This window comes from Schistocerca gregaria, chromosome 5 (genome assembly GCF_023897955.1).
Source record: "Schistocerca gregaria isolate iqSchGreg1 chromosome 5, iqSchGreg1.2, whole genome shotgun sequence".
In the NCBI taxonomy this organism is placed as follows: domain Eukaryota; kingdom Metazoa; phylum Arthropoda; class Insecta; order Orthoptera; family Acrididae; genus Schistocerca; species Schistocerca gregaria.
In genome coordinates, this window is record NC_064924.1 from 671,033,845 (window position 1) to 671,057,153 (window position 23,309).

The 23,309-nt window shown below is 41.9% G+C and overlaps 1 protein-coding gene across 14 annotated transcripts in view; it reads left to right on the top strand.

Moving 5' to 3' along the window:
* Positions 1–23,309, top strand: part of LOC126272091 (voltage-dependent L-type calcium channel subunit beta-1) — a 2,208,268-nt gene that overhangs the window by 1,875,860 nt on the left and 309,099 nt on the right. For 13 of the 14 annotated variants that reach the window (XM_049974664.1, XM_049974661.1, XM_049974653.1 and 10 more), the window contains one exon: positions 14,460–14,576. In XM_049974664.1, coding sequence (XP_049830621.1) covers positions 14,460–14,576 — 117 coding nt within the window. Of the gene's footprint in view, positions 1–11,870; positions 11,907–14,459; positions 14,577–23,309 lie in introns of those variants that run through there. The other variant, XM_049974666.1, reaches the window with a different exon arrangement.

Genomic DNA, 23,309 nt, shown 5'->3' on the forward strand with positions numbered 1-23,309 from the left:
GATCTCAAGTAACAGCAATTAGTAATTCAATCTTAATAACCCTGTGCTATAAAAATTTATCTCTGCCGTCATTTCTCACCTAATAGCAAAAGAGTACAAAAAGTTGTAAATCAGTAACAAATCTGTAATTATTAAACACTGAAGATACCAAAGAAACTGGTATATCTGCCTAATATCGTGTAGGACCCCTGCCAGCACGCAGAAGTATCGCAACACGACGTGGCAAGGTCTCGACTAATGTCTGAAGTAGAGCTGGAGGGAATTGACACCATGAATCCTGCAGGGCTCTCCATAAATCTGTAAAAGTACGAGGGGGTGGAGATCTCTACTGCCCAACACTTGCAAGGCATCCCAGATATGCTCAATAAGGTTAATGCCTGGGAAGTTTGGCGGCCAGCGGAAGTGTTTAAACTGAGAACAGTGTTCCTGGAGCCACTCTGTAGCAGTTTTGGTCGTGTGGGGTTTTGCACTTTCCGGCTAGAATTGTCCAAGTCCGTAGGAATGCACAATGAACATAAATGGATGCGGGTGACCAGAAAGGATATTTACGTATGTGTGTCTGTCAGAATCGTATCTAGACGTATCAGGGGTCCTATATCACTCCAACTGCACACACCCCACACCATTAAGAGCCTCCACCAGTTTGAACAATCCTCTGCTGACGTACAAGGTCTATGAATTCATGAGGTTGTATCCATACCCGTACACGTCCATCATCTCGATACAATTTGAAACGACACTTGTCCAATCAGGCAACATGCTTCTAGTCATCAACAGTCCGACGTCGGTGTTGACGGGCCGAGGCGAGGCGTAAAGCTTTGTGTCGAGCAGTCATCAAGCATACATGTGTGGGCCTTCGGCTCCAGAAGCCCCTATCGATGATGTTTCGCTGAATGGTTCGCACGCTGACACTTGTTGGTGGCCCAGCAGCAATTTGCGGAAGGGTCGCACTTCTGTCAAGTTGAACGGGTCTCTTGGGTCGTCGTCGGTTCCGTTCTTGCAGGACCTTTTTCCGGTCGCAGCAGTGTCAGAGATTTGATGTTTTACCGGATTCTTGATATTGACGGTACAGTCGTGAAACCACTTCAACGCTACCTCGGAGATGTTATGTCCCATCGGTCGTGCGCCGACTACAACACCACGTTCACAACTCCGCCGGACACATGTTGTCTTTTATAAGCGTTTCCGAGCGCAGCGCCGTATTCTGCCCGTTTATATATTTCTGTATTTGAATACGCGTGTCTATACCAATTTCTTTGGCGTATCAGTGTATATTGTCTGTTGAACAAGTTGGTCAGAAATGTCCATTACTTTGTGATTCTTACTCAAAATACGAAGAATTCTGTCTGACTGTGGAATGCCTTCCAACGAAGATATTACGTTAAAGATATAGCGAGCGAAAACAACCAGTTACTGCCAAAGTGAGTTGCTTTCGTTTTACTACAAACTCTGCACCAAAGGTACTGTTGATTTGATATGCATGAAAACTACTAAATTGCACGATATTTTACATGTTCGATATTTCATCATTGGTCTTCACTCAGCTTTTTACAACAGACTTTTTGCACTCAGATACAGAGCCATGCCAACCAGTAACCCCACCTCTGAGTCTTTAAAAAATCGGACTCTCGCGTATAAAACAGTTTCCAAGGTCTGATCACGTTACAAATCAGTTCCACAGATAGTTTTATTTCGCTTTGCCGGTTCAGACAAATTAATCTGTCATCTTCAGAAGCTTGGGGGATATTATAAATATTAAGAATTTCGCTATACCTTTAAGTATATGAAGTGTATTATGGGATGTCTTCTACACAGAAGCATAATGCCATGATTTGTCCAAAATGTCGATATTGTATGTGATTATTCTAAAAACAATTGATAAATTGGTAATTCACAGTAAATGAATCATATCTATGCACATATGTAGCTGCTGTGTGAGCAGCTAGGAACCTGTATAAAACGATATAAAAAGTGTATCTAAGGTATGTAGGGAAGTTATACGTAATACATTTGAAAAATAGCACATTTTCTAATATATAAAAGGAAAGGGCAAATTTCCACATTTTGTAAGAGATGTTATACAATCACAATGGCGTCTGTTTTTCAATGCAAGCTGATCGTTCAACAACCTTTTGAATTTAGATGGGAATATTAATATATTTAAAGTACTACTAAGAGATCCATTTTGTAGCCATTGTCAATTATACGGAAAATGTCCACTTTTAGCAAGGACGGAAGAGCGTGTTTCTAGATTTTAAGATGTTCTGCAAATTTTGATTTTTCACCATCGTTGTTGGGCAAGTGGCCACGAAAGCAGCTATTAAACGCTCTCTGTTTGTCCTGTATAAATACCAGCGCGAGCTCAGAAAAACAAAAGAGCATCAGACCGCGTAGCGGGCGTCGGGAATTGATTTCGGCAATAAATAGCGGCGTGTGAGCAACAACGATTCACAGTGTGATTCGAGTCCAGGCAGCGAGCACACATAACAGTAAACACCGCAGCACCTGATCGAGACGGCTGGTCGAAATATAGTGTGCAAAGTGGAAACTATTAATCACTTGTGACGAGATAATCTGAGAGATCGCACCGAAAATCAGCTTTTTGCTGTCCTGAAGCCATTAGGTAGGCAACGTGGAGCACAACGATCGGTTTAGGCGTTTATTAGTGTAGATGAGCGAGGCGCATACAAAAGAGAGAAAAGTTGCTCTGTTTGCTAGTCTCGTGTTTTTAACCGTTGCCCTCAGCTCCTTTGAAAAGCATTTAGCGTCACAACGAACATCGGTAACGCAATCCGCTGAAACTTACGGAAAGAAAAAAGGAGTGTCAATACTTTCACCCTTCTTTACCTCCTGTGCATTACTGCAGATGACGTGTCACTGAGCACATTTGTACTGTGCATGCAGTACACGTGAGGTGCCTAGTTGTTTCCACTGCCCTGTGTGGAATACATAAGTTCTTGTACACTTCACTAACCTGCTGTCTTCATGATGATGATGTCGCCAGCGCAGAAAACAGCACGCAGGTCGTGGATTCTTTTCCTTGAGGCTGAAATTAACTTCGCATGGAACTGCTGCTACGAATAAACTACAACTGATTCGGGATGCCACTGGCGTTTTTATTGATGTAGACACGAGAAACTATACTTCATCACAACGTATTGAAAGTATCTTTCGACAGTCATTACATCTGGCTAAAATAACATGAAATACGTCCTGCCACATACAACATGTCTGTCTACTGAAACCGTCAGAACTGGAGAATAAAATTAAATGAATCAAATACTACTATTACAGACAACATGTCTGTACCTAACGACGGTCGGAACTGTAGTAAATAAAATTGCATGAAACAAATACTGCTATAACAGACAACATGTCTGTCTACTGGAACGGTCGGAACTGGAGAGCCGGACTGCCAGGGACACTTCGCGCGCCAGCCAGCAAGGCGTGACCCGAACGCCACCGAAGTGCATCGGCAGTAGTATCTTCAGTCTTTTCTTTTAGTAATACTTTGATTTTAATAAAACTTGAAATGACTGATTGATAGCTGGCTGTTGAGAGATGTTTACTTAAAAAATGAAGTAATTTGGATGACAGGTTTAATTAATAATAGCGACTAAAGTTTAACGTTTTGGCGCCCTACCGCCGAACACAGCAGACAATCACAGAGCAGCAGCATCATGCAGGCGGTCTTTCTCACTGGAATGGTACCGAATCTAACATCTGTCATCGGTACCTCATCCCACATTGCGTCATCTCTATGCTTCTTGCATCCGCACTGCCCTGGGAATAGCTTCCTGTAACCTAATACGATGGCTGAATAAGCCAGAAATATTACAAACTTGCGGGGTAAAACTACGGCGCGACCCCATACCCCGTTTCAGACGCCTCAGGGAGATACGGAGGGGGCAGGTTATGGTAATCATTGGATGGGTTTTGGCGTACAGAAGCGGATGTGGACGTCACCTCTCCGTGAGCAAGCGCGGCTGCGGCTGCGGCTGCGGCTGCGGCTGCGCCAGCGGCAGCCAGTTCCTGGGAGTGTTGTGCTGTACGGCTGTAGGGAGACTGGAGCGAGGCCGGGCAGCTTCGCTTTCCACCTCATTCGCTCTCGACTGCCGCGGGGCTGCCGCTTCAGAAGCAGCTTCCCAAGGTCGCCGGCGATAAGGCCCCTCCCTCTCCCTCTCCCTCGCACTGCTTCTGCGGGCGTGTCGGCGCTTAGGATGCACCGAGAGGCGCCGCTTGCGGCGTGACGTGCCGAGCCGAACGAACAAATCGGATTGGTGCGCATCCGGAAGGGCACTGTATCCATTTTCGATCAAGCGGGATAAAGGCATCCCGCCAGTTTTGTTCTTACTTATTATACTCATCAGACTACTACATAACAGGTCAAACAAAATTGATGGTGAACATACCACTGACCTCACTTTGCAGTAGGATATACTGTACTCGAACATTATGAATCACCTAGAAGAAAATGACGTATTGATACATAACCAACAAGCATTCAGAAAATATCTTTCTTGTGCCATACAGCTAGCTCTGTATTCCCATGAAGTAATGAGTGCTGTCGACAAGGGACCTCAGATCGATTCCATATTCCTACATTTACAGAAGGCTTTTGATACCGTTCCTCACGAGTGACTATTAATCAAATTGCGTGCATGTAGAGTATCGTCTCAGTTGTGTGATTGGATTCGTGATTTCCTCTCAGAGAGGTCACAGTACGTAGTGATAGGCGGTAAATCATCGAGTAGGACAGAAGTGATATCTGGCGTTCTGCAAGGTAGTGTCATAGGCCCTCTGTTCTTCCTGATTTACAAAAATGGCTCTGAGCACTATGGTACTTAACTTCGGAGGTCATCAGTCACCTAGAACTTAGAACTACTTAAACCTAACGAACCTAAGGACATCACACACATCCATGCCCGAGGCAGCATTCGAACCTGCTACCGCAACGGTCGCGCTGTTCCGGACTGTAGCGCCTAGAACCGCTCGGCCACTCCAGCCGCCCCTGATTTACATAAATGATCTAGGTGATAATATGAGCAGCGCCCTTAGACTGTTTGCATATGACGCTGTAATTTTCCGTCTAGTAGAATTATCAGACGATCAATTCCAACTACAAAATTATCTAGAGAGAATTTGTGTATGGTGCGAAAAGTGGCAATTGGCACTAAACAAAGAAAAGTGCGAGGTCATCCACACGGGTGCTAAAAGTAATCCGATAAATTTTGAGTACACGATAAATCGCACAAATCTAAGGGCTGTCAGTTCGACTAAATACCTAGGAATTACAATTACGAGCAACTTAAATTTGGAAAGACCACATAGATAATATTGTGGGGAACGCGAAACAAAGACTGCGCTTTGTCGGCAGAACACTTAGAAGGTGCGACAAAGCCACTAAAGAGACAGCCTAGATTACACTTGTCCGTCCTCTGCTGGAATATTGCTGTGCGGTATGGGATCCTTACCAGGTAGGATTGACGGAGGACATCGAAAAAGTGCAAAGAAGGGCAACTCGTTTCGTGTTGTAGCGCAACAGGGGTGAGTGTGTCACTGATATGATACGCGAGGTGGTGTGGTAGTCACTGAAACAAAGGCGGTTCTCTTTGCGGCGAGAACTCTTTACAAAATTTCAATCACCAGCTTTCTCTTCCGAATGCGTAAATATTTTGTTGACACCCACCTACGTATCGAGAAATGATCATCATAATAAAATAAGAGAAATCAGAGTTGTAACGGAAAGATTTAGGTGTTCCTTTCTCCCACGCGCAATTCGAGAGTGGAATGGTAGAGAAGTAGTATGAAAATGGTTCGATGAACCCTCTGCTAGGCACTTGGTGTGAATTGCAGAGTAACCATGTAGATGTAGATTAATAACACCGACAAACTGCCCAGTTCCTCTGACCAGGTGCCGCGTGTCCCTTGTGTGTTGGACGATGTCTGTCTGATGCAGCGTACTGCAGACAGCAGAATGGTCTGCTATTCATGTAGGGAACAAGCCGAAACAAGCCGATATTGTGTTTGTGTAAGGCTAAGCAGGTGGAAACGGTCGAGAGCCAGCATGGCTGTACAAAGAATAAACACCAACCATATCACCCAACATTTCAATTCCTTTTTGGGCGTTTGTATGATCATGAGTTCTTTCAGACAGACCAACGTGCAAGGAGGCGGGGGAGTACACATACACCAGATGTGGAGGACCGGGTTCTACAGGATATTTTGACGAACCCTAGCACAAGCTCCAGGCAAGTGGCCACCAACAGGGTGTCAGCCAATTTACGATTATGTGTATCCTGCATGTGAACCGCTACTATCCGTATCATCTGCAATCCCATGGAAGCCACCATGAACATCTGTTGTGACGTGGATGCGATGCAGGTCTGACTGTGTTCGGGACGATTTGATGACGTTGTTTGCACATGGTCCATTTCAGGACGCATGTTCATTAGACCTTTTGCTCCTCCATTTCCAGGGAATCAGTCCCTGCAGCTTGTCGGTGTTATTAATTTTCACCCTCTATTTGCGACAACTGCAAACGTGTGTGTGGTTGCATTCAACAGTACCAGGAACTGAAAGAGTACGAACGGAAATAACACAGTTTTAACTATCCAAATCTACATCCATACTCCGCAAACATCCCTATGGTGTATGTCGGAGGGTACCTTTAATCTCTACTAGTCAGTCATTTCCTTTCCTGTTCGGTTGTCAAATAGAGTACCACAACACACTTAACTTTCGGTATTCTTGAGGGTATTACTGACTTGTTTCCGTGCGTTAGTAATTAGCTTCTAATTGCTTTCAGAATCTTCATAGTAAATATCTCACCAATGGAAAACATCAGCGATATTTTATATTGAGGAAAGTTTTTAAGTAACTTACGCACTGCATTATTCTCTTAATACCTCCGTAAGTTATTGTTTAGAGATGTCAGGAAATCTGTACAGTTAAGATGGGCTGAGGGTCTGATCACCACTACTGGCGGAGAAGATTCTGTAGGTTAACACTGAATCGTTTACTTTATCTGAGCATATAAATATCTCTTTCCTCTAAAATACCAGCGCTCGTTGTTAACTTATTCTGGAATACATTTGGCTAATATATGGGAGTTGCCAGATCAGATGTCCTGAAAATAATGTCCTTCGTTGTTTGGCGAATTTGTCGAAACGCATTTACGACACTGAAGCAACCTGAGACCATACAATCATGATACAAGCAATAATAAATGAGACAACTTAAACTGCAGAGGGTAGAAGCTTGATTCCCACGTTGTGTCACACTTTCGAAAGCCGGATTTAGAATACATATAACTCACCACTAATCCAGCTGCTGCCGGTAACAGGACAATTTGTTTACTGCCTCCGTTTCTACAACTTCCACTTAGATCTTACTGAACGAAATGCAGCATTGCCAACCATCGCACTGCTCCTCTGATTTTACTCAAACACTTTGTTCAGTCGTAGAACGATCTCGTTCTCTGTTACATACAAAATTTAATTCGACCAACGATAAAAATAGAATAATTTCATTTTTTTCTTATAAGTAAGATTTGATTTGCAAATGCACTGGGTGAAGAAAATCAGCAAACATGTAAGGGCTGGATCTGTTGGTCTAAGAAACAGCGGTGCTTCGTTTATGACACATTAAAGAAATGTGTGCTGCCTTTTACAAAGGTAGATAAATAGTTCATTACAACTATAAAAAAATACAGAAATGTGAAAATATTACCCCTAACAGAAAAACAAGAAAATTATTAAACATCTTCAGAAATAAGAGTGAACTACAATACAAATACTGGCCAAAATGCACAGAAAAAAAGACTTCTTTTTTCTCTCTGAATCAAATTGAGCATCTTTTGGTATGTCCCTTCCACCAGCCTCAAGGAGTCATTCATTTAGTGATGAAGGGAAGTGTGGGGCTTAAAAATTGTAGAGGGAGACGATGTCTCGAGTAGCTTCAACCGGATGTACGTTGAAGTAGTATGCAGAGATGAAGGGGCTTGCACAGGTTAGAGTTCGGTAGAGACCTGTTGAAACCAGTCTTCGGACTAAAAACACAATAACAGCAGCAACAACAACAATAAAAAAAGTAACGATAGCTTTAAGTTTTGACAAGAACGAAGAAACTGACAGTGTTCTTCTCCGTCGTAATACCGAGAAGTTCGTTCTTCACTTGTGACTTACAGCGCAAAAGTATGCTCATAGTGTAGATTTATCAAGCTGCAGTGCCGTTTTTGTTCCAGCTCACCATTTTTTGTAACGTGTATGAGTATTTCAGTACTATAGGAGAGAGAGCGCAAACGTTTTGTTCTTGAGCGTTAGTCTTCATGTCAGCAGGAGACGACGTTCGTATCTTCTGTGACAGCATGGAGTAACTGTTACTCGTATAAATCTCTCTAAGTAGTACTCTCAGTAACCTTATAGAAATGGAATTTTCTCAGTTCGTGGATACATCCAAGATGTTCATCCATTCCCTGTTTAAAATAAAACTGAATACTCTGCCTTCAAGCCCGGCAACACGGTGAATCATCTTGTGATGTTGTTTAAGGGGCGATCAAAAAGTTTCCTTTCTAAGAGCGTTCGGTCCAGAATCGGTAAGCCAATCAGGTAAAATTGTGGTAGTTACCCTACGCACCAAGCTGAAGGCACCAATTGGGTAAAATACCGTGTCTTGCTCCGACCCTTCATGGCCGTTTGTAAGGGACCGAAGGCGTGATACTCGCATGAACAGAGTTTAGGACTATTGGCCACGTCCTGGTGTGTCTGCCACTTGAGATGGCATAACTTCTGCGTTACGACATCCGCGATATGTGGACGTGCGTTGTCACGAGGCATCAGCATCCCTTGCCGCGCACCATTCCACAACGATAGCTTACGGCAGTCGTGCTGTGCCACACACATTCTTCATTCTCCGAGGGGTGTCTACCGCTATTTGTCCTTCGGCAACCAAGGAAACAATAACAACACGTTGGTCCTGTTTAGACGTGTTTGGCAATAAAGTCGCCATAGTCCACATTCCCTTTCGTACGTCCGAATTACGCGGTTGCCACATTAATCCCTTTCCTACATGTCGGTGCTTCCCGTGATTTCCATAAGTCGCTTCAGGCGAATGCCGGGATGATTCCTTTGAAAGGGCACGGCCGATTTCCTCCTCCATCCTTCCCTAAGCCGAGCTTGCGCTCCGTCACTAAAGACCTCGTTGTTGACGGGACGTTAAACACAATCTCTTCCTCCACATGTAGGTGCTTATACAGGGTGGTCCATTGATAGTGATCGGGCCAAATAGCTCAGGAAATAAGCATCAAACGAAAAAACTACAAAGAACCAAACTCGTCTAGCTTGAAGGGGGAAACCAGATGGCGCTATGGTTGGCCGGCTAGATGGCGCTGCCATAGGTCAAACGGATATCAACTGCGTTTTTTAAAAATAGGAACCCCATTTTTCGTTACATATTCGTGTAGTACGTAAAGAAATATCAATGTTTTAGTTGGACCACATTTTTTGCTTTGTGATAGATGGCGCTGTAATAGTCACAAACGTATAAGTAAGTGGTATCACGTAACATTCCGGCAGTGCGGAAGGGTATTTGCTCCGTGATACATTACCCGTGTTAAAATGGGCCGTTTACCAATTGGGAAACAGGTCGATATCGTGTTGATGTACGGCTAGTGTGATCAAAATGCCCAACGTGCGTTTGCTATGTATGCTTCTCGGTATCCTGGACGACATCATCCAAGTGTTCGGATCGTTCGCCGGATAGTTACGTTATTTAAATAAACAGGAAGTGTTCAGGCACATGTGAAACGTCAACCACGACCTGCAACAAATGGTGATGCCCAAGTACGTGTTTTATCTGCTGTCGCGGCTTATCCGCACATAGCGCGAGAATCGGGAATATCAAAAACGTTGGTGTTGGAATGCTACATCAACATCGATTGCACCCGTACCAGATTTCTATGCACCAGGAAATGCATGGTGACGACTTTGAACGTCGTGTACAGTTCTGCCAATGGGCACAAGAGAAATTACGGGACAATGACAGATTTTTTGCACGCTTTCTATTTAGCGACGAAGCTTTATTCACCAACAGCGGTAACATAAACCGGCATAATATGCACTATTGGGCAACGGAGAATCCACGATTGCTGCGACAAGTGGAACATCAGCGACCTTGGCTGTTTAATGTATGGTGCGGCATTATGGGAGGAAGGATAATTGGCCCCCATTTTATCGATGGCAATCTAAATGGTGCAATGTCTGCTGATTTCCTACGTAATGTTCTACCGATTTTACTACAAGATGTTTCACTGCATGACAGAGTGGCGATGTACCTCCAACATGATGGATGTCCGGCACATAGCTCGCATGCGGTTGAAGCGGTATTTAATAGCATATTTCATGACAGGTGGATTGGTCGTCGAAGTATCATACCATGGCCCGCACGTTCACCGGATCTGACGTCCCAGGATTTATTTCTGTGGGGAAAGTTGAAGGATATTTGCTATCGTGATGTACCGACAACGCCTGAGAACATGTGTCAGCACATTGTCAATGCATGTGCGAACGTTACGGAAGGCGAACTACTCGCTGTTGAGAGGAATGTCGTTACACGTATTGCCAAATGCATTGAGGTTGACGGACTTCATTTTGAGCAGTTATTGCATTAATGTGGTATTTACAGGTAATCACGCTGTAACAGCATGCGTCTCAGAAATTATAAGTTCACAAAGGTACGTGTATCACATTGGCACAACCGAAATGAAATGTTCAAACGTACCTACGTTCTGTATTTTAATTTAAAAAACCTACCTATTACCAACTGTTCGTCTAAAATTGTAGGCCACATGTTTGTAACTATTACAGTGCCATCTGTGACAAAGCGAAAAAAGTGGTCCAACTAAAACATTCATATTTCTTTACGTACTACACGAATATGTAACGAAAAATGGGGGTTCCTGTTTAAAAAAACGCAGTTGATATCCGTTTGACCTACGGCAGACCCATCTAGCGGGCCAACCATAGCGCCATCTAGTTTCCCCCTTCAAGCTAGACGAGTTTCGTTCTGTGTAGTTTTCTCGTTTGACGGTTATTTGGTGAGATAATTGGCCTGGTCACGATCAGTGAATCGTAGTGTCGCTACTTTGCAGTAACGCCCTCAAGCGGAAACTTTTTTATCGCTCCATGTACTTAAAATTAACTCTATCACAATCTTCATCATTCTTAAAGTGGGGTAATGCCGTTTATCATTTCAGCTCACTAATGTGACTTGCACAAAAATTTATTCTGTTCCATGCATTTTTCAAGCAATAAATTTATGCACGCTCTTCTGTTGCTTGTATCGATAATGAATACGCCACGATTTGCTGATTTTAGTTGCAAAAAAAGTACATTTCATATTACAATGAACACTATAGTTATATGGACGATTCTTTTTGCATATCCATCATTCGAAGACAACAAAAACTCACCCTGCTGGATCTGAACCTTAAATGCCTATGACAGCGTCGATACATCGGACGGACTGAACTAACTGGTCTGAGTGTTTCCCTAGTGACGGAAACATTAAATATTTTGACAGCTAAACTGAATGCATTTCTCCTTTCTGCACTCCTCGGTAATGCGACAGCGTCTGTGTCAAACTGCGGTAATACTGAACCAGTGCCACTTTGTACGCGTGTTCCAGGAGTGGGGTTCATTTTATGTTTACAGCACACGGTGATGCGGAATGTTTTTATTACCTCCTTCACTCTAATTTTTCATGTATTTTTCTATTGCAGATGATTCCGTCATATTTGTTCATGTTAATTGCTGTTTGTTTCTTTCTGTTTCCCACTGTCTGTTGCATGCTCTGCCGCCGCACTCTAGTGCTGTGCCGTGTAACTTATGTACAACTATACTTCACTGGTAAGACATCTTTCAGCATCACGTTTTGCTTGGGCTCAAGTGCCGCTTCACTCACACAAGCACTGAATTAGAAGCTCACACATGAGTGCACAGTTATTTTCGTTGGAGTACCTAGTTCGTTGCTATGGATGGATGCTTCTTGAGTATTTGCTGCTGGCTGCATTTTTCTGCCTGCATGGTACGGACGCACACATATTACAAATTGTCATAATGTCACTGCGCTCATCCTCTTAATGTATGGTGTAATATGTCGCTATAGATTACTAGGAGTAGCTACCCAAGTTTGTTTCTTTTTACTTTTCTTTTCGTCGAATATGGGTGAATACTTATAAGTAACTGGTAGTAACTGTAAAAGCAATAGAACTGAAATTATATCATTGAATTGTAGTCTAATATGCTATAATTACGTAATAAGTTGTGACAAAAATGCTTCATGGTAGCTAGAGTTAAATGTTGTTACATTAAAGTTAGTACTACAGCATACATCTTCTTATGAGAGTAAATCACTGAACGTAGTTGAGAAATAATTACGCAATATAAAGTTCGCTTCTGCTTTGGCAAACTTAAATTTTTTTTCTTACATCTGTATTGTAAAGGTGCTCTAAAACACAAAAGTAATTGGTGCCATAATATCAATAGCTTCATGTTTCATGTTCGTTGCATTGATCATGGTGATAAATTATTTTAAATAGCACTAAAAACTGTATCTGACCTGATCACATACAGATTATAAATTTAAAGACTAATGTAACGGCTCCGCTCAATTCACATGCCTCCTGCGTTCCACTTCTAAATTATTCAGATTTCCTAAACAATCAGCGGCAGTAATATTACAGGAAGTACAACACCCAACCCCCTTCATTAAATCTAATGAGAGTATCAGGTTTTCTTATTTCTGATATATTTACATCACATGTCCACATTCGAAGTAAAACATTTAAAATCATCATTATCCCGAAGAGAAACTATCTTCATTCGTCCTTTTTGTTAACAAATACTTTCGGAGTAAGTCTATAGCTGTACTGCACAAACATAACTTATCCAGTTGTAATATCTTTCGACGTATGAAAAGAATACTTAAAACGAAACCCTGCATTTCATAATTTTTTCTTCGTAATTGCATAATCACGAAGCTATGTTTTTAAATACTTAATATTGTTTTCATGCTCGTTGATACTTATATAAATCTTCATGTACGCAGTTCGTCTTCCACAGTGTCTAAGTATTTCCCAATCACCATATTTTTCAGAACAAACAAGAAAAAGGCTTACGAAAGCTAGAAATGAAATATGTGGAATAAAATACAGACATAATCATGTTTCAGTTGTATAGTCAGAAAATACGCCCTCTTTTTTTCTGTGACGTAGTTCATTGCATCGTTATAGTAATCGTTATGAACCATTGTACCCCATACATGAGAGCCAATCATGATAACCCCAGTCTGTATAAGAAGACTGTCACTGCTGCCTTCGCTGAGGGCTGATGTGGGTCTTATTTCTTCTGAGGTGAGGAATGTGGTGTTAGTCCACTGGCTTGCATTTTAATACAAGGTCTTATAAGAACACTTTGGCTTCATGTCGAGAAACTGCTGCTCACTTACATCCCTTTCGCTCACTTCCCTTTCTCCTACTCTCTAACACCTGCTCCCCCCTCCATTCCCCTTCCATCCCATCCCATCCCATCCCATCCCATCCCATCCCATCCCATCCCATCCCATCCCATCCCATCCCTTCCCCCTCACACGTACAGGGTGAGTCGAAAAGGACTTCATAACTTTGAAATGCTATAGAAAGTTGTTGAGATAACCTACAGAATCGGTAGACATGACATTTTATAGCAAAAAAACCTCCAGCTCCACTCAGGCAGTATAACAGTGCCCCATTGCTCCATCGGCAGCGTCATCGTAGTTTACAGTTACAGTGGCCACTATCTCTGGTGCACATCGTGCTCGCTGTGCGTTTTGGTTTCATGACACGAACTATCCAACAACTGTTTGGCGTAAATTTGGGGCGGCGAAAATCCGCATGCAACACTTTCGTGATAAGCCCACATCTAATATGTTCTATGCTCTAGCAAATCGAAAGAGTGTTGCCATTTCTTTTTCATGGAGAAAACCGTCACTGGTTTTGTGTGTCTGGATATGCTTGAAACATTTTAATTCTGCATATCGATGAAGATCACCTAGATTGGATGGTTTACTACCAGAAAGACGGTGCACCATCTCATTTCCTCACGTAAGTTCGAAGTTTTGCTCGATAATAGCTTCCTAGGGTCGGTAGATTGGCCTTGTAGAGCCAAATAAATGTCCACCTCGCTCAACAGACTTGATACCACTGGATTTCCTTATTTGAGGCTTCATTAAAGACCGGGTGTCTCTCTCTCTCTCTCTCTCTCTCTCTCTCTCTCTCTCTCTCTCTCTCTCTCTCTCTCCCTCTACACACACACGGTCTGCAGCAGTAGCCATACAGAGAGGAACGCAGCAGGCAGAGTGGAGACGCAGCGGTGCCTTGCCTTGCGCGATGACTGACGCGGCTGTCTGTTGCTGTTGACCAGGGCTCAGCAGAATCTAACTACTCACAGCCGTCTTCCGACTTGTCGCTGGACGAAGAGAAGGAAACGCTGAGGCGGGAGAAGGAGAGGCAGGCGCTGAGCCAGCTGGACAAGGCGCGGGTGAGTACCCTCCTCGCCAGAGGACTGCACTACTTCTGCTGTACCCCTCCCATACGGAGACGTATATACTATATGGATTTGTGTAACACTGCTGTCACTTCTAGCAGAACTCTTACTTCTCTTTCACACATTTTTCTTTAAATGAAACTAAAGATTTTTGCTCCTTCACTGTTACTTCAATTCCCTACAAGTGGGCGGGCTGGCAGCGGATAAAACCACAGCCAAAGGTTACAAAAACTATATTTAAAAATGGTTAAAATATGTAAAAGGTGACAGTAACAGGTTAAGAGAACGCAAACCTACATTTATAACATTTTTAGGCTTCGAGAAAGCTTTTGACAATGTTGACTGGAATAATCTCTTTCAAATTCTTAGGGTAACAGGGGTAAAACATAGGATGAGAAAGGTAATGTACAACTTGTACAGAAACCAGACGGCAATTTTAAGAGTCGAGGGCCATGAAAGGGAAGCAGTGATTGAGAAGGGACTGAGGCACAGTTGGAGCCTATCCCGCACGTCATTCAATCTGTACTTTGAGTAAGCAGTAAAGGAAACAAAAGAAGAATTTGGAGTAGGAATTAAAGTCCAAGGAGAAGAGATAAAAACTTTGAGGTTTGCCGATGACATTGTAATTCTTTTTGAGACAGCGGAGGACTTGGGAGCGCAGTTGAACGGAATCGACAGGGTCTTGAAGGAGGATATAAAATTAACATTAACAAAATCAAAACGAGGATAACTGAAAGTAGTCAAATTATGTCAAATGATACTGATGAAATTAAATTAAAAAACGAGACACTTAAAGTAATAGAAGAGTTTTGCTATTTGGGCAGCAAAGTAACTGATGATGACCGAAGTAGAGAGGATAGTAAGAAAAACATTCCTGTAGAAGAGAATTTTTTTAACATCAGGTATATATTTAAGGGTCAATCGAGTCTTTTCTGAAAATATTTGTGTGGAGTGCAGCCATGTAAGGAAGTGAAACAAGGACGATAAAACATGTAGACAAGAAGATAATATAAGCGTTTAAAATGTGGTGCTACAGAAGAATACTGAAGATTCGGTAGGTAGATCATATGACTAATGAGGAAGTAGTGAATAGGGCTGAGGAACAAAGAAATTTGTGCCACAACTTGACTAGAAGAAGGATTCGGTTGGTAGGACATACTCTCACAGATCAAGGGATCACCAATTCAGTACCGGAGGTAAGTGTTGTGGCTAAAAGCGAAGAGGGAGACCAAGAGTAAGCATAGTCAGAAGGATGTAGGTTGCAGTAGTTATTGGAAGATAAAGAGGGCTGCAGAGGATAGAGTAACTTGGAGACTTGCAGCCAACCGTATTTGGGCTAAAGATCACAACAGCAACAGATGATTTTGTAAAAAAAATACATAGGTCGACGACATTGAAGATTTTTACATAAAACAGGTGACAATAAACGAGGATTTTGTAAAATACACATAGATGTAAAATACTAATGGTTTTTAAAACTCGTGTGGTTATTTTATATTACAGTTAAAATACGGTCACTGATGGACGTGAGTCGTTCCATGGTGTAAAAATTGTTTATGGGGTCTTGCAGTTGAAGGTGTTGATTTTAGCCTTTGACTATGCCTATTTAGACAAGCTGTTTTATATTTGTTCTGAAGAAGGCGTGGTTACCCACCCTGAAACCTAGGTAAGCAGCAGTTAGGTTGTGCAGTCGAGGCGGATTTTTCATAATTATTTCGATACTTAAGATTGCTGACGCGCTGCAATGCTGAAAGTTCTTAAATCCCGATTTGCCTAATTGTTAACATGGTTAATACCACAGCATATGCTGTCGGTAAAAGATTTAATATACTCCTTAAGGAATATTATACATATGAGAAAGAATATTGCAAAATGTTGTTACGATATTGTCAAAAAATTAAAAATATAAAAATACCAGAAAATGTAACCCTCTTGTTACTCGATATATGTAACATGTATACAAACATTCCAGTAACAGAGACTACAGAAATAATTAAAAACAATTATCTCAAATACAAAAAAAATCAGTCAAGCACAAGTGTGTGAAAACGAAATTTATCTCCAAGAGTATGGAGTAGCAATGGCCTCAAGCATAGCGGGTGCATTAGCTGATATTTTCGTTAACACTTCAGAGGAAAAAAATTTTTAAGTAGTTCACTCAAAAGCCAAAAAAATCCTTTATTGCCATAGACATTTGGATGACATTTTAATGCTATTCGGTGGCACAATGGAAGAGGGTAACGTTATGCAATTACAATTCAATAGCTTGCATTCAGAAATTAGTTTCACTATGGAAAGAGAAAAAAAATGAAAGCATAAACTTTTTGGATTTAAAAATTTCGAACGAAAAATCCAAACAAACATTAAATATTTTTCGTAAACCAGCGACAAAATACGTAATTATCCACAACCAATCTTGCCCTCCGAGAGCACAGAAGATCATATATTTTCGTCGTATGATGCACCAGACTGATCAACTAACCAGTGGAAAAAGAAAAATTTGAGAAAGAACTAGTTCTTCTCTATGACGTGGTAATAAATAACTTATCCTAAAAACTTATTAGGGACATTATTCAAAAAGAAAACAAATCAAACACATGTCATTCCCACAGATGATATAACTTCAACCGAAGACACAAACGAACAACAGAAAAACAAAGTTCTTGTATGGCCATGTCTAGGTGTCGTTTCCGACCAAATTACTCAATATAAAACTATATACTAGCCGCAGAGCACTAACAATCGACAACGATTATTGAGACACATACCGCGGAAATTAGAGCAATTTTGGCAACGAGAAGGAAAGTTAGCAGGCGATTTGAATAACACACGACACTAAATGACAATAACCGACCCGCCTTTACTGTACACTTAAGACACCAATCATGAAATACCTAATATAGATGAATCACTTTCAATATGACATAAGTTACAGAAAGGAAAACTCATGGATGTAATGGAGGAAATTGAAATTTACGTCCATCTAAAAGTCCAGTCAGATAGAGTTTTAAATGAGCAAGAAGACCTACAAAATGAGAAGTTCCTAGACATCTTTTTACCACTTCTAGAACGAAGCATTAAAGAACCATGGAATGTAAAATCATCGCTACACTCATTAATAAATATTACTATAATACGAAAGATCACGTACCCATAAAGCCGTTTTTACTCGATTCTCGAAGTATTCACTACTGTTGATTAGAGTACTATGATCAATTTTATATATAAGACATTTGTAACAAAATGCCTTGCACCCACAATAACAGAACAAATTTTTACAAGTTACTTTAAAGAAATTACATAACGTCATATTTACGCCAATGATGAGCGATAATTAAATATAGCTGAGAAAAAAAGGCATATATAGTTAAGTACGTTAAAACATCAACCTTATATATAAGAGTTTTGCAACAACTGCTCGAATGTAACGCGCTCCTAAAATAGCGAGAAATCTTTCTAATTAATTTTATGACCATTACATGCAGTCATAGGAGCAAGGACGTATGCGACATAATATACTATAAATAAAAATCCGTGAAGTAAGTTATAATGCGCCGAGTACATCTACAGATACGACTTGTTCCTAAGTCAAAATCACAAGTATAATTCATGTATGTAATGTATAATGCTTCCGCTTTAGACACTTGAATATTGCCTAAGGCCAAATGTGTATAATAGTACACGAAATAAAGAGAATGGCAGCTGAAGGCATTACGAAATTATTCAAATAATTCATTGCGACTGCAGACTCTGTCGCACTGAAAGTTGCAATATAAAAATCAGATTAAAAAAAAAAAAAAATCTGCTCAGACTATACAGTCTACGCGATCTAAGCAGCAGGTGCTAAAATAGTGTAAAAAAATAATAAACGATTTTGTAAATCATTCAGAGGTAGAGATTTACGCGCGTCGAAGATCAGTCTACAGTAGACAAATATACCAGTTAACTAGAACTGTGGAACGAAAGCCAGCCGGCGAGGAAAAGCGGTTCTAGGCGCTACAGTCTGGAACCGCGCGACCACTACGGTCGCAGGTTCGAATCCTGCTTGGGGCATGGATGTGTGTGATATCCTTAGATTTAAGTCGGTCTACGTTCTAGGGGACTGATGACCTCAGAAGTTAAGTGCCATAGTGCTGATAGCCATTTTTTTGTAGAACGAAAGGGTCTACAGGAAAGTGTATATTGCGGTCAAGGCTATAACGCACTTAAGGAATTCAGAATTTACTTGCGAAATTCAGATTAGAGGGTTCTACACAGCATACTTGGCGTGACTGAAAAATAGACTATATTCTGTAACAGACATATTTACTTTGAAGAGTTGTCCTAAGAAAATTAACAAGTGTAAATTAAATGCTCCTACATCTCGGCCTACAAATAGAATCAACAAATAATGGAGGGTGAGCATCAAGGGACTTGGAGGATAATAGGATCACACCTCATTACAAAAAGTGAATTGTAATGTTCTAATGGAAATCATGAAAGAGTCAAAATATAGATTTTTTCTGTCAGTGACGCTGTGATAAGGGATGGGCGAGCTCTCATTCGGAAACCATAGGGAAAGAAATCGGCTGCAGTCTTTCAAAGGAACCAAAGAAACCGTCCCGGCATTCGCCTCAGCATATTTAGATAAATCACAGAAAACCTAAATCTGGGTGATCAGATGAGAATTTGAACGGCATTTCTCCCGATGACAAGTATTGAGTTTTATCACTACATGTATTTACAAGAAAAAATAAGCCGTTTCAGTAACAAGTTTAAAAAAAATTGGAACGTACTAAAAATGAGGCTGCACATATGAATTAGGGAAATGGGAAATTCTTAAGGCTAATTATGAACTAATCAAAGATAGTGCTGAAATTGTTGACATTATTAATAAGATTTTTTAAATTTAAATAGTAGATAATTTAAGTCTGAATACTTTGGTTAGTGGATAGGTTAGTTTTCAACGAACAACGTTCCAAAACAGGTTTAAAAGTTTTCAACTCCATTTTTTTTACAAGTATCGGTCGACTTACACAGTTTTGTTAACTGTAATTCAAATTTTTCGATAACAAAATTTCTTGATATAGTGATCCTCGAAATACTGGTTGAAATCGCTTGGTAAATCGTTAGTGTATGACCGACTGCTGGCGATAACTGTTCGTGACACTGCCAGCGATACATCGCTCGTGCGTGCGGCGTAAAATGAGCTCGTCGTCGACGGAACTATTTGTTATGACAGCTCCGGCCAGTGGGTACGAGATAGAGTAAGTACAAATACAGTAGTGGTATCAGCTATAAATCACGCATCTTCGAACTGAAACACAGGATTAAGTAGTCGTAACTATAGTGTTAGCCAACGGAACATAGTATGATGTGGTCGCCAAAGTTGGCAGTCAGAGCAATCGACGTGTTAGCAGCTCCAACTCCAGCAACTTGAGCCTGTTCAGCACAACGGAGACGGTAAACAAGACATGTGGGAGCTGTGTCCTGGCATTGGGGATGCCGAGGGCACAGGCACAGGGACAGTCAAGCTGACCCGTCTACAACACGTAAGAAAATTCTTCTACGTGCATGAAGAACGTTATCTTTCTAGTTACCATGTGATATATTCAGCTTGCCGAACGTTGGCTGTAGGAACGAACACGAAAAGCCCTTGGTGTGGTAACAACACAGCCAGCCTCAAAGAATCCGTGATATACAGCATGGTGACTGATTTGCAGAAACAAATTACCCTGAATATAACTGTTGAGTCTCCATATTCGTTAAGCATACATCCTTATGAGAATTTATGTTTCGCGTCCGCAGAAACTGCAATCATTTTGACTCCAGTGTTTTGGACGCCGAGGATTGGGAGCAATCAGATGCTGGCTGACGGCTTATCTTCTGACAGCTATCATTGCTCCGTGATGTTGCTGCGTTTGGCGGTTTTCTTAAGAGTCTACTGAGTGGGGACAGAAACGTCCGTGTTGCTCGACAGGCGCCTCGTCTTCAATTGATGCTGAGCAACGGCGTCGGTCGCTGCAGGGACGCCCCTATTGTTGAAAACTACGTCATGTAGACATTTGTTGTTTTCTCTGAGGGGATATGAGGACAATAATCACCGCATAATTTAGGGCACTATCCAGCGATAATACACTGTAAGAGCAAAGAAAAGACGCATCACGAAGGAATTATCAGATTTTTTTTTTGGGGGGGGGGGGGGGGAGATTCGGTAGATGTTATGTACACGTACAGACAATCAAATGATTAAAATTTGAGGAAAAATTAGATGATTTATTAAAGAGAAAGAGCTTAACAAACTGAGAAAATTAGCAGGGCTCTGGTCCACCTCTGCCCCTCACGCAAGCAGTTACTCGGATAGACAGAAATGTTGGACTTCCTCCTGAGGGATACCGTGCCATATTTTGTCCAATGGGCGCGTTAGATCGCCAGAATCCCGAGCTGGTGGAAGGGCCCTCCACATAATGCTCCAAACGGGCTGTAATGGGGAGAGATCCGGCGACCTTGCTGGCCGAGGCAGTGTTTGTGAAGCACAGAGAAGAACAGTAGAAACTCTCACCGTGTGCGAGCGGGCGTTATCTTGCTGGAGTGTAAGTCCATGGTGGTTTGCCATGAAGGGCAACAAAGCGGGACGTAGAACGTCGTCAACGTACCATTACGCAGCGAGTATGCCGCGGATGAAAACCAAAGGGGTTCTGCTAGGAAATGAAGTGGCGCCCCAAACCGTCTCTCTTGGTTGTAGAGCCGTATGGTGGGTGAAGTGAGGCTAACACCCCGCCTCTGTTCGGGGCAGCTGTAGACACATCACTGCTGGTCATCGTGCTCAGTTCAACGTGGGACTCGTCACTGAATGCAGTTCTACTGCACTCCTTGAAATTCCAGGTCGAATGTGCCCGACATCACTGCAAACGGTCTCGTTTGTGTACAGAAGTCAATGGTAGTTAGCGTAAGAGCGCCGTGAGCTCAGTCCCTTTCCTGTGATCCGCCGAATAATGGTCCTTGTGGTAACTAAGCATCATTTACACGTCGAATCGATAACAATGATGAATCCGGGGCTCTTAGTGTCTCTCTGACGATTTCTCGGTGCGCTTGTTCAGTCGTCTCTCTAGGGCGATTGCTTCCTTCTTGTTGCTGTGTCCGGCCAGGTTTCACCATTCATCCCAACACAAACGAATAGTGGCACCGCTCCTATTCGGATGTCGAGGGATTCCCCAGTTACTCCAGTTGACTTCCCTGAGCCCAACTGCACATCCCCTCTCAAATTCTGGCATGTCCGTATACCGTTTACGCCCCTGAGAGTCGTATTTATTCTCAGCAAAGACTTTATGCCCTGGTATCGCCATATCCCGTGTTTACTATCCGTAATATTTGCGCGGTCAAATTAGAGTGAAGCGTTACACATTCATTCAATCGGACGCCGAAGCTTATAGTCTTCATATTCCGTCGTTTGTTACCAGTTTTTAAAAAAAAAATCTTTATTTCAATAAGAAAAATAATAGTTGTATAAAATTAACGCACCAACTTATGGATTAGTGGGTCCTAATGTTAATACAATGTTATATGTTTTCAGCAGCTATCACAGTTACTACAACGTTAGAATTAATTTATGAGCTACAGACAGTGCGACACAGTGCATGTTAATAGGCAGATTACGATTGTTAATCTATACGCTGCTACCTACTTGTTAACTGCTAACTGCCTGCGGCGTTACAGGTGCGTCGGCCTAGACACAAACCTACGACTGTAGGCGCTGCCCGTCGAGCGTGCCCCTGACCCCGGCCAGGCCAGAATTGCTGGTCGCTGCAGGTTCCTAATTTAGTGTCTACTTCTAATGCTACTAACTAGTAACTAACCTACGTCAAATCCGGTGCTGTCTTAGTTCAGAACAGGTGTACTCCAGTCCCCCTAGCCCTGCACGTGGCGGATTCCAACTAAACTCGACCTGTCCACGCACAGGTGGTACAGGTTTAGGGTACTAGGACACGTTCAGTGGTTGGTTCCCTCAGGTATGCAGTCAGAACTTTTCGTGATACCTCATTTGCCAAGCTGTTCAGAGTTTCGAAAGTCTCTTCGCGTCTTAATAAGTTGTATGTGTTGTTGTTTGGAAGTTGTCTTAATGTACCGACCAGTTTGCATAACTCCTTCATGATGCGTCTTTTTTTCTCCTAGGGTGTATCCAGGTCGTAATTACGCAATGCGATCGAGGATTAGTCGCTGGCGGCTGAACGAAACACAGTGAATAAACAGACAAAAGGTTGAGGAAAAATGGAAAAAAACGAGTGAAGCTGATCAGTCAAGACAAGTCTTTAGCTACATGCAAATAATCGAAGATTGTTTTGGAAAACGTTATGCGGCGAATACGAGGATCATTTACCTCTTTTTCTTACGTCAAAGCTCAATTTAGAACATCAGTTAACTGAATCTGCAGAACGAAAGAGACAAAATGTGATCAAATGTTTCGGTTAAGGCTATCAAGAAGTATCCGTAATGAGTGTCGTACACAATTGTGAGGAAAAATAAAAGAATCGAGTCACAATTCGAATCTAGTACTTAAAGGCGTTGTACAGCCTAAGAGGATGACAAAGAAGCAACACTGTACTTCGAAACAGCTGAGAATCTCTACAATTTGTTTTTATCTCACCATGCTAGCTAGAGTGGTCAGAAGCGATGTGTAGGTGACATTTTGTTGAGTTAGTGATGGAGCGGGGTGGGATGGCGGCAGGCGTGCAGGGGAGTAGGTGAATG